The 11,338-nt window shown below is 67.7% G+C and overlaps 4 protein-coding genes across 5 annotated transcripts; 2 read left to right on the top strand and 2 right to left on the bottom strand.

Annotated features, from left to right (window-relative positions):
• Window positions 1-281: 281 nt before the first annotated feature.
• Window positions 282-2,883, top strand: H696_04240 (hypothetical protein; the record flags this gene model as incomplete). Its single annotated transcript, XM_009498120.1, has 3 exons — window positions 282-860; window positions 1,036-1,680; window positions 1,832-2,883. Exons 1-3 carry the CDS (start codon window positions 419-421, stop codon window positions 2,881-2,883), a joined length of 2,139 nt encoding a protein of 712 aa, XP_009496395.1. The 5' UTR covers window positions 282-418.
• An 834-nt stretch (window positions 2,884-3,717) lies between these two features.
• On the bottom strand, window positions 3,718-5,233 carry H696_04239 (methylglutaconyl-CoA hydratase). The gene is made up of 4 exons (XM_009498119.1): window positions 4,918-5,233; window positions 4,430-4,714; window positions 4,131-4,306; window positions 3,718-3,935 (listed from the first exon to the last, which is right to left on the bottom strand). The coding sequence occupies exons 1-4, from the start codon at window positions 5,190-5,192 to the stop codon at window positions 3,760-3,762; spliced, it is 912 nt and encodes a 303-aa protein (XP_009496394.1). The 5' UTR covers window positions 5,193-5,233; the 3' UTR covers window positions 3,718-3,759.
• Window positions 5,234-5,627: 394 nt separating this feature from the next.
• H696_04238 lies at window positions 5,628-7,479 on the top strand. 2 transcript variants are annotated; one of them, XM_009498117.1, is made up of 5 exons: window positions 5,628-6,223; window positions 6,379-6,407; window positions 6,584-6,717; window positions 6,875-7,173; window positions 7,297-7,479. In XM_009498117.1, the coding sequence occupies exons 1-5, from the start codon at window positions 5,643-5,645 to the stop codon at window positions 7,406-7,408; spliced, it is 1,155 nt and encodes a 384-aa protein (XP_009496392.1). In that variant the 5' UTR covers window positions 5,628-5,642; the 3' UTR covers window positions 7,409-7,479. The 2 variants fall into 2 exon arrangements, with proteins under 2 accessions (XP_009496392.1, XP_009496393.1); XM_009498118.1 differs by having other exon boundaries at window positions 5,628-6,407.
• Window positions 7,478-10,066, bottom strand: H696_04237 (hypothetical protein). The gene is made up of 5 exons (XM_009498116.1): window positions 9,820-10,066; window positions 9,124-9,717; window positions 8,637-8,940; window positions 8,320-8,444; window positions 7,478-8,134 (listed from the first exon to the last, which is right to left on the bottom strand). Exons 1-5 carry the CDS (start codon window positions 9,985-9,987, stop codon window positions 7,634-7,636), a joined length of 1,692 nt encoding a protein of 563 aa, XP_009496391.1. The 5' UTR covers window positions 9,988-10,066; the 3' UTR covers window positions 7,478-7,633.
• Window positions 10,067-11,338: the final 1,272 nt, after the last annotated feature.

The raw sequence follows: 11,338 nt of genomic DNA, 5'->3' as shown, positions 1-11,338 counted from the left end.
CCCCCCCTCCTGGTACCCGGCCGAGGGCGGAGTGTGGTCCATGCGGACTCCACTGCCTCAGGCGGCGGGGCAGGAGGCGCGCACGCGCGCGTGTGTGTGTGTGTGTATGTGTGTATGTGTGTGTGTGTGTGTGTGAGTGGAGACCGTCTTGCCAGGTGCGGCTGCTCACGGGCAGTTGCACCGCCTTGGGCGTCCCCCTCCCCCTGGCCCGTGTCCACCAAAGCGACTCACTGAAGGGCCCGCACAGCATGCCCCCGCCCTCTGTGGACTGGCCCCCACTGCCCGCACCACTCACGTCTGCCAAGCCCCTCTTCCCCCGACTTTTCTTTCTACGCATCGAAAACTCGCCGCTTGAACGCACGCACATCCTTCCACCTCCCTCCCCTCCCCTTCCTTTCCCTCCCCTTCCCCCTTGACCATGTCTTCTTCCGACAAGGCTCTCCTTGACGCCACGGCCGCCGAGGCCGGTGCCGCCACCGAGGCCGCTGCTCCCCTCTCCAAGAAGGACAGCAAGAAGCGCAAGTCTTCCTCCTCCTCGGAGGAGGAGCCTTCCTCCAAGCGCTCGAAGTCTGACGGCAGCGAGAAGAAGGACAAGAAGGACAAGAAGGACAAGAAGGACAAGAAGGATAAGAAGGACAAGAAGTCCTCCGAGGCCGCCGCCGAGGCCGCCACCGAGGAGGTCGAGGAGGTCGAGGAGGTCGAGGAGGCCGAGAAGCCCAACCCTCTGGCCCTGACCAACTTCCGCATTTCCAAGGAGACCGTGTCCCAGTTCGCCAAGCGCAACATCACCGCCCTCTTCCCCATCCAGGCACAGACTTACGACGCCATCTACGACGGCAAGGATGTCATCGGCCAGGCTCGTGCGTGCTTCCCCCCCCCCCCCCCCCCTGCCGGGCCGGACCGGGCCCCGGCTGTGGCACACTTCCCCGCGCTTCACGCTCTTCCTGGCGGCTCGCTAACCCTCTCGCACTAACGCGATGTCTTTCGCTGCCCCTGCCCCTGCCCCGGCCCCGGCCCCTGTGCCGGCATGTACAGGTACCGGCTCCGGCAAGACCATCTCCTTCGGCCTGCCGCTGATGGAGCGCCTGTTCGAGCAGCCGCGCTCCGGTCGCGGCCGCGGCCCGGTGTGCATCATCATGGCCCCGACCCGCGAGCTGGCCAAGCAGATCGACTCGGAGCTCGGGTCGCTGGTGGGCAGCCGGTCGCTGCGCATGATGACCGTCTACGGTGGCACGCCGTACGAGCCGCAGGAGCGCATGCTGAGCCAGGGCGTGGACGTGATTGCCGGCACCCCGGGGCGCATTCAGGACCTGCTGGACCGCGGCCGGCTGAGCCTGTCTTCCATCAAGTATGTGGTGCTCGATGAGGCGGATCGGATGCTGGAGGTGGGCTTCGCCGAGGCCATCGACAAGATCCTCTTTACCCTGTACCACCCGGACGGCCAGGAGTCCGGCAATGGCGCCGTGCCGGAGGACTTCCCCAACCGCCCGCAGACCATCATGTTCTCGGCCACCATGCCCACCTGGGTCAAGTCCGTGGCCAGCAAGTACCTGCGTCGCGAGCGTGTCCATGTGAACCTGGTCCACTCGGATGGCAACCAGACCTCCAACACCATCGAGCATCTGGCCATCCGGTGCCCCTTCTCCGAGCGTGCCTCCACCCTGCGTGACGTCATCCGCGGTGCGTATGCCTGCTTCCTCTGCTTCCTCTGCCTCGTTTGCTGCCAACTGTGCGCCCCCCCCCGGCCGGCACTGCTCTCTCCGGGTATGCTCATTGACACTCGTTCCCCTCGCCCGTCCGCCCGTCCGCCCGCCCGCCCGCCCGCCGCCAGTCTACTCCGGTCAGCACGGCCGCACCATTGTCTTCACCAACACCAAGCGCGAGGCCAACGACCTGGCCCTGGACCGTCTGATCCAGAACGAGTGTGTCGCCCTCCATGGTGACATCACCCAGGCCCAGCGCGAGCAGTCGCTCGCTCGCTTCCGCGACGGCAAGATCAAGTGCCTGATCGCCACCGACGTGGCCGCCCGCGGTATCGACATTCCCGAGGTGGACCTGGTGGTGCAGTGCGACCCGCCCGAGCGCAGCGAGGACTATGTCCACCGGTCCGGCCGGACTGGCCGCGCCGGCAAGAGCGGCATTGCCATTGTTTTCTTCACCCCCCAGCAGGAGTACCTGCTGACCAACATCGAGCGCCGGAACAAGATCACCTTCCGTCGGATTGGTGCCCCCCAGCAGCAGGACATCGTCAAGGCCGCCACCCGCGACGCTCTGCAGGGTCTGGCCGCCGTGGACCCGGCCGTGCTGCCGCTCTTCCGCGAGACCGTCAGCAAGTACCTGGAGGACCATTGCCCGGTGGACACCCTGTCGGCCGCCCTGGCTGTCATTTCCGGCCAGACGACCCAGATCGAGGAGCGCTCGCTGCTCAGCTCGCAGAGTGGCTTCCGCACCTATGCCATGACCTTCAGCGAGCCCATGCGCACGCCGAGCCTGGCTTGGTCGCTGGTTGAGCGCAACTGGGGCCCGGACTTCCGGCCCTGCGTCCGCAACATGAAGCTCTCTCGTGACAAGACCCAGGCCCTGTTCGACATCCCGCTGGACCAGTGCCAGTTCGCCGAGGAGTCCTGGTCCGACGCCCGGACCACCCTCACCGTGTGCACTGAGCTGCCGGAGCTGGAGGACAACAGTGGCTTCGGCGGCGGCGGCCGTGGCGGCTTCGGCGGCGGCGGCCGCGGCGGTGGCTTCGGCGGCGGTCGCGGTGGCGGCTTCGGCGGCGGTCGCGGTGGCGGCTTCGGCGGCGGCCGTGGCGGTGGCTTCGGCGGCGGCCGTGGCGGCGGCTTCGGCGGCGGTCGCGGCGGCGGCCGTGGTGGCGGGCGCTGGTAAACGCGCAGCAGTGTGTGTGTGTATCATCCTCCCTCCTGTAGTAGACTCCTGAGGCCGGCTTCCGCCGTCCTCCGCCTCCCCCCCCCTGTGTGGGCTCCCCCCTGCGTCTTTATCTGCGCCGGTCGCGGTGGCGGCCGTGGCGGCTTCCGCGGCAGCTCCGGCTCTCGCACCACCTTCGACGCCGAAGCGCTCCTCGACTTCGAGGAGAACGTCATGGCCATCGCCTTCGAGGGCGTTCCCCTGAACGATGCTCGTGCCTCTGCTTCCATTGTCCTGGAGGCTGTCCTAACGGCCTCCTGCACGCACCCAAGCATTGCCTATCTGCACACAGCTTCCCGGGGGGGGCGTATCCTCTTCTTTCCTGATTGAAGGTCCCCCCTCCCCCCCCCCCCCCCCCCCCCCCCCCCCCGCTCCTTCCCTTTCTCCCCCTCCCCCCTCCCTTTCTCCCCCTCCCTCGCATGGTTATGTAAAACACACGCACCCACACACGCCCAGTTTGTACCATATATCTCGCACCTCCCCAGGTGTGCACTTCCTCCTTGACTCCCCCCTCCCCTTTTGCCGTCCTTGTGCGCGCGTGCGCGCATCCCCGAGAAATATACGCGCCATTGTGTGCTCCTCCTCCTGGCCGCCATTGTCATTGGTGTTGTTGGGCCCCTTTGCACGCGCACGGTCGTGGGTTCGCGTGTGTATTTTTGTGCCAGCGCTGGCGTCTCTGTGCGCGCTTGCAGTGCAGGCATGGGCGCCTTGTTTCTAGGCGAGCTGTGGCCACACACACACACCCACCCACTCAACATGACGCCCCCCCCCCCCCACACACACAAGGAGGGGAGGCGGAGGGGGGCGGGGGCGGGGGCGGCGACGGCGGACATGCACTCACTCGCCCTTGTAGACCGGGGCGCGCTTCTCGCGGAAGGCCTGCAGGCCCTCAAGGCGGTCCTTGGTCGGGATGACGCGATGGTAGCAGGCCTGCTCGATGGCCAGGCCGGTGGCCAGGTCGGTGCCGGCGCCCTTGCTGATGGCAACCTTGGCCGCCTGGATGGCGATGGGGCCTGGCAGTTGGTTTGGTCGGTTTTTTTTTTCACGCGCGCATGCAGGGGAGCCGGTCAATTGACGGAGCGAGCGCGGGAGAGAGAGGAGGGGCGTGGGGCGGGGCGAGGGCCTGCACCGGCAGGCGGTCGCGAGAAGGGCGAGGGGGGGGGGGGGCAAGGAGAAAAGGAAAAAGACAGCAGATCAGACACACGCACCCTGGGGCAGAATCTGCCGGGCAAGGTTCAGGGCCAGGGGGTATGCCTGCTCGCCGGCCTCGGTGACCAGACCGATGGACTCGGCGGTGGAGGCGTTCACCGGACTGGCAGTGAAGATCATCTTCTTGGCCATGTGCATGCCCACCAGCCGGGGAAGACGCTGGGTACCGCCGGCGCTGGGGGGAAAAGCGCGGCGGCCATGCCAGGAGCGCGCATGGAGGCGGAGGCATATGCATGCATGTCAGCAAACGAGAGGACAGGCCAGCGAGGCCGGTGGGGGCGGCTTGGTGTTCGCGCACCCGGGAATGATGGCCAGCTTGGTCTCGCTCAGGGCCAGACGGGCGCCGGCGCCAGCCGTGCGGAAGTCACACGCCAGGGCCATCTCGAGGCCACCACCGAAGGCGGCGCCATCCAGCGAGGCGATCGTCGGGAAGGGGAGGTTCTCAATGTCGTTGAAGAGGGACCGGATGCCGTGGACGAAGTCCGACACCTCGTGGGCCGGCATGGTGGCGCGCTCCTTCAGGTCGGCCCCGGCGCAAAAAGCCCCGGGCACATGGGAGCGAAGGATGAGGACGCGAACAGAGCTGCGGCGCGCACATGTAAATGTGTGTGTGTGTGTGAGAGAGAGAGAGCGAGTGTGAGCGTATGCCGGCGTGTGGGTGTAACTGCGTGTGCCACTGCGCATACGGCCGCACAAGCAGCTGCGCGCGCGACACACAAACACACACACACATAGACGCATGTGGCACCGGGGGGCGGAGGCGCCAGGGTAGGACATCACACGCACCTGTCCGAGCGCAGGCGATCCACAGTGGCACGAATGTCGGCCAGCAGCTTCTTGCTCAGGGCGTTCTTGGCCGCCGGGCGGTTCATCGACAGAACGGCCACGCCCTGGTCGGCGCCCTGCAGGTGCGTGACGAAAACCTCCTCGTCGGAGCCATCGGCCGCCTTGGGCGCAGCCAGCGACGACTCGAAGCGCCGGCCAAGGGCCGCGGTGGTGGCCGGGGCCCGGAGGACCGACAGGTGGATCGAGCGGGCAAACTGCGAAGTCCGAGCGAGCATGGTGTGGCAGCGAGGGGGGCGGGGGCGGGGCGGAGGGGGAGGGGGGTGGAGGAAGGGCAGGGGGCGACAGGCAAGAGGCGCATGGAGCGGGTGCCGCCCAGGCCCGGGGCGGCCGGCCGGCCTGCTGGGGGCGCTGATTAAATGCCCAACGCGACGCGGCCAATCGGGCCGGGGCCCCGATGCATGGTGGTCACGCGCGCACGCGCTTGCGCCCCCCTTAGTCACCGGTGTGGATCCCGCATTGTGGCCGGGCAATCGGCCATCCGCTGGTGGCTGGTCCACTCGCGCCCCATTCTTGCAGGTCCCCCCCCCCCCCCTCCTGCCCCTGCTCCTCCTCCCTCCCCTCCTGCTCCTTTCTACTGCGCCTCCTGTGCCGCATCCCCCTCGTTCTTCCTCGGCCCCGGGTCTCCGTTCGCGTCGCACGCCTGCCCGCCCGCCCGCCCGCCCCCCATGAGCGCGAAGGCCATTTTCGGTGCCCTGGAGATGCTCTTCTCGCGGCACCGGCGATTCCTCAACCGGGTGGCCGACAAGGGCCTCCGCGCGCTCGGCCCCATGTTGGTCACCTTCGCCATCGGCCTGCTGGGGACGGTGACGATCTTCTACTTTGTTTTTGTCGTCCGGCTGCGGTACTTCTTTGCCCTCGGGCCGGATGGGACCCCCCTGGTGCCGGACTACTCGCGCGGGGGGATGCCCCTGCCCGAGATGACCCCCGGCCGGACGGTGGGTCTCCTGCTGGACCTGGCCGTGGCCGTGTGGATCTGTGCCTGCATGTGGTTCAACTTCTACATGGCCATCATGGCCAAGAGCTATGTCCCGATGCACCGGCAGGAGGCCCTGGCCGACATGCTGATGAGCGACCTCTCGGCCCCCGCGCCGGAGGACCTCGGCCCCGCCGAGGGCAGCCTCGGGGACAACCCGGCCGAGCCCTTCCTCCAGGCCGGGCGCCGGGCTGGGCCCGGGTCGCGCGACCACTGCCGGCGCTGTGACCAGGCCCGGCCGCCGCGGTCGCACCACTGCAGCATTTGTGACCGGTGCGTGCCGAGAGGCCTGCTCCCTTTTTGTCTGTGTCCCTCGGCCCTTCCGGCGGTCTGCCTCTCTGCCCCTCCGTCTCCCTGCCTCTCCGTCTGTCCGCGTCTCGGTGTGCCGCTGCCTGACCCGCCTGCCATCTCCGTGCCTCGATCAACAGCTGCGTTCACCGCATGGACCACCACTGTCGTGCGTCGAAAAAAAAAAAAAAGAAGGAAGAAGAGGCATACGCGGGGGCAAGAGGAGCACGGTCAAATCTGGCAGTGCTTCCCCCTCCCCCTCTTTTTCCTTGTCCTCCCCGCCTCGTCCGCCATGGCATCGTCCCGCGCTGATGCTGACCTTCGCCCGCACCTATCCCCCACCAGCCTGGATTGCCACCTGTGTCGGAGCCAACAACCACCGGTACTTTGTCCTGTTCCTGGCCTACCTGACGCTGGCCTGCGCATACTTCTCCTACAAGTGCCTTCCCTTCATCCTGTCGCACTACTTCGACCGGCCGGTGCGTGTTGTGTGGTCCTGCACCCCCTGCCCGCCCCCCTTCCGCCCTTGCTGCCTTCCCTCTTTCGACCCACCCACGGCACAGGCGCACCCCGCTGCCCCGGCCCCCGCACGCGCCTCTTCCCGCACGCTAATTCGTGAGCGCCGCGCGCACATAGTACCACGGCTTCGACCCGGCCATCTTCAGCTCCCCCTGGACGTCCTTCTTCCTGAACCTGTCCTTCTTCCTGGCGCTGATCATTTTCTTCCCGACGCTGGCCCTTCTCTTCTGGAATTTGTACCTGGCCTCCATGGGCAAGTCCCAGCTGGAGTACCACGGGAACTGGCGCATTGGCATGACGGATCTGATGGCCGTCGCCCCCAACAGCCCAGACACGGTGGACCCCTGCGAGGAGAATCCCTTTGACGTGGGGTTCTTCAACAATCTGCGCGTTTTCTTCCGTCTGACGAGCCGGCGGTGCGTATCCCTCCTCCCTTCCGGCCACCAATTCACGGTTCTCACGCTTTCCCCTCCCGCCCTCCCCCCCCCCCCTCCCGACATGCACACGCACGCGCACGCGCACACGCACGCGCATATTAGGCGGTATCTGGAGCTCCTCCTTCCGGTGCCGGTCCCCCCGCTGGATTATGGAGAGGGCTGGTCCTACCCAAATCGGCGGAACTTCCAGCAAAAGCTGGACGAGGCGCAATGATGTGCACGCCTCTGTCCCCCATCCACAAAGCTCCGTGTGGGGTAGAACAGGGGAATACACACTGGGGCAAAGGTTTCTCTTTGTATTGCCACCGGACGAATGGCCGCACGCAGGTGCGCGGGTGTGTCCGTGTGTGTCTGTGTGGGCACCCACCCGCGCCGATGCCCGGCATGCATATGCGCGGGTGTGTGGATGCGTGTGCCGGCGCCCGGGGTCGAGGGTCCATCAGAAGTTCTCCTTCTGGTAGTAGAACTTGGCACCACCCTTCTTGCTGCTGGTGGCATTGTTGCAGGCAATGTGCAGGGCACTGCTCAGGGGCTTGGGACCGCAGAAGAAGACACCGATCTCCGTATCCGGGTGCTGGACCCCCATGTTGCCGAAGATGGTGTCCCAGTCGGGACGCCCGTAGCGGGTGGGACTCTTGAGCCCGGTCAGGCCATCCTCCAGGCCAGCCCGGTCGTTGACCATGATGTTCTTCACCTGGTCCAGCTTCAGGCCGCCGGTCAGGTAGATGTGGATCTCCAAGAAGTTGCCAATGTCCTCGGCCTCCAGGGCGCGCAGCAGGTCGTGGAACCACTCGAAGGCCCCGGTGTCCCGGCAGATCCAGAAGAAGTAGCACTTCTTCAGCTTGACCTTGGTGTTGGGCGAGACCACCCGGTACCAGATGGACTTGAGCACCGAGCTGAAGGGAGTGACACCGATGCCGGCGCCAATCAGGACAGCCACCTAGAGCGGGGGCGGGGGCGGGAGCGGGGGCGGGAGCGGGGGCGGGAGCGAGGGGGGACCATGTAGAGAGGAAAAAAGGACAAGAGGGCGACGTGGGTGTCAGGCAGGCAGGCAGGCAGGCAGGCAGGCGAGAAAGGGCGGGGATCCGCGTGCGCGCGCCGCCCCGGGACACGTGCGGCACGTACATCATACTTGAAGACATCCTCGGAGGCCGCACCGAAGGGCCCGTCGATGTACACCTGCGGCAGGGTGAGGCCATTGTTGCCGGGAGCACCGTCGAATGTGCAGCCGAGGCGCCGGGCGAAAGCGGCTACAGGGGACATTGGTCGGAGCAGCGGGGGGAGGGCAGACGGCGTCAGCGATCTCGAAATCATGGGGGAGGGGAGGGGGAGGGAAGCGTGGAGCCGGCCGGTGGCCGGGGGAAAGGCAAGCCCCAGGGAGGAGGGGGGGGGGCCCAGGCAGGCCGGGCAGCCCACCACATGGCGATGTGTGGCAGACGTACTGGTCCAGTCGCCGGCAAGGCGGATATGGCAGCTGACGTGGCCCTCCTCCGGGGCGCTACTGATGGTGAAGGGATGCCACTCGAAGCGGCTGATGTCCGGGCAGTTAAGGAACAGGTACTGCCCGGAGCGATAGGTCATGCTGGGCTTGTTCATTTGGATCTCCACCACACGCGAGGGATGCTGGATGACCTTGGCGATGGTGGTCGTGCGCCGAGCACGGATCTCGCGGATCATGCGCTCCAGCAGGTAGACCACCAGCGACAGGAGAACCCACTTCCAGGTGGCCGGGATGCAAATGTACCCCTGTGAATTCGACCGGGGGAGCAGGAGCACACATGAAGGGGGGAGAGGGGGGGGGGGGCGGGGAGGAGGAGGGTCAGACTCACACTGGGATGGAAGGGGGGGGGGGGCGAGTGCGGGCCAGCAGCGGGGCGCCAACGGTGATCGGCCGGATGTGTGGGCACATGCGTGCCAGGGTCTGCGTACCGCGCCAGCATTCTGCGGACGCAGCAGGCACTGCGCGCCGTGTCCCAGCAGCAGGACGAAGAAGACCACGAACAGGTGGTGGCTGAACCAGAAGAGCTCGAAGTACTTCCGCCGGACGCCCTCCACGGCGGCCGTGTACATGACGAACATGACCAGCACCAGCAGGTGCCCGGTCCAGCCGGCCACCGCCGACACGGCCACCTGCAGGGCAGTGCCCTCGTCCGGGAGGAGGGCCCGCTTGCGGGCCTCCGGCGTGGCCTGCTCGATGTGCAGGAAGTTGAAGTAGTGTGCCCCGACGTGGACATACGTGGCGAAGGCAATGGTCCAGGCCACGGCCCGGTGGAAGGTGATGTGCTTGTCCACCAGACGCCGGATGCCGGGGATCCGCCGGACATAGGTGATCAGGTTGCGGCACACCGTCAGCAGGATGATGCCGCAGTTGAAGTTCAGGACCTGGGCCGACCCGCGTGCCCAGGGCAGCCCATCACCGATGATGTCCCGCATGTTGGACCAGGAGGCCGAGTTCCGGAAGAAAAAGAACCTGTCCAGGAAGAGGGCCAGGTTGACGGCCGTCCAGATGACGAGGAAGAAGGCCTGGCCGGCGATGGGGCGGGTGAGTGTCTGTGGCAATGCCGGGAGGGGGGGAGGGGGGCGGGCCGGGACGAGGGGATCAGAGAGAGGAGGATGTGCGCGTACCTTTGGCCCCTCGTTGACAAACCAGTTGCCAAAGCGGTAGGACAGGTTCTTCCGGAGGCCTACTGGTGTCTCGGCGCCGGGGCGGACCTCGTCGACAGCCGGCGGCATGGGGGCCGCCGAGCCCGGCGGCGCAGGGGGGGGCTGGAACCCCGAATGGGTAGCGGTCATGGCCGGCGCCGTGGGTGGGTGGGTGTCTTCCTGGGGAGGGGGAACGGGGGTGAGGAGGAGGGGGGGGGAGGGGGAGGGGCGGGCCGAGAGAAAAGGTGTTTCGGCCTGCGGCCGGCGGCCGGCAGTCCAGGGGCATTTGGGTCGCGCTCGTGTGAAAGAGATCGACGGGCTCGGCGAGGGGTAAACAATCCCCTCTGGGACCCGGAGCCCCACACACAAACGCGCGCGGGGGGGGGGGGGGCGGCGGCTGCCGGGGCCCGCCTGCTAGGTGAGTGTAATTACCAATGTGGGGCACTGCTCCGTCGGGCAACATCAACTCGGGCGTGGCCCAGCCGGGCCCATCCTCCCCTGGGGGGGGGGGGGGCAGGCCACGGGCGACCGGCCCATCGCGCGACCCCGGCCGGATGGGTGACCCTGGAAGGGGCACTGGCGGACCGGCGTGCGTGGGGAGAGGGGGAGGGCCGGAGGTGCGCGGCACCTGGCGGCCAGCGGCAAGGCATGTCCCAGGCACATTTACGCAGGGCCCCATACGCCCCCCCCCCCCCCCCTCCCCCCCGAGAACCGGGGTAATCCGCTGGAACCAGGGCCTCGAATGGGCGCCCCCAGCGGGCGAGAGGTGACAACTGACAACCGGGCCGCCCCAGCCAGAGTCGACCTCCGGGCCGGGGCGCGCCGCCGCGGGTGCCGTGTGCCCGGCCGCGCCCTCGCGGACGAGGGGCGGCAAGGGGGCAGGCGCATTCCTCCTTGGCCGCCCCCTCGCGGGGTGGGCAGGGGGACAGACGCAGGCAGCGCCAACCGCCTCCCGGGGAGTGGGGGGGCGTTTCGGGTCGTTACGAACCCGCCCCATTCATCTGCCGCAGGGATCGGGGGGCGCGCGCACGCGCGCACACATCGGTGTATGTCGGCGCGGCAGCCACGCAGAGGCCCGCGCCCGGTCCCGGCCCTCCTGGTCGCAGCCGACTGCACATCGAGCGCGGGCGGGGGCCGGTAGCGAGCACGCCGTTCGGGCTTGCTCGCAGGGCCAGGTGCCCCACGGCCAGGCGGGCGGGCCGCCAACAGGGGCACCGGTGTACTCCGTGCGGCCCCCCCCCCGCGCGCGCGCCTGGCGACCCTTGAGGAGGAACACCATGGGTTGGTGTTCCCACGACTGCAGTGTGATCATGTGCGGCGCACATGCTTCCCATCGAGACGGGCGTGACCCCGGTCCAGGGAGCACCCAAGCGAGCTCAAACTCAGTTGGTATTCATTTCGTGCGGTCGGGCGAGCACACAGCGCGAGGGGTAGGCTGTTCGAGGGCACGAAAAGGGGAGCTGCTTCTTCTCCCCTGTCGGGGCGGGCGGGGGGAGGGGGG

The sequence above is a fragment of the Fonticula alba genome (assembly GCF_000388065.1).
Source record: "Fonticula alba strain ATCC 38817 unplaced genomic scaffold supercont2.7, whole genome shotgun sequence".
NCBI classification, from domain to species: Eukaryota; order Rotosphaerida; family Fonticulaceae; genus Fonticula; species Fonticula alba.
The sequence above is the reverse complement of the archived record's forward strand: the minus strand, read 5'-3'. Positions and strand labels throughout refer to the sequence as shown.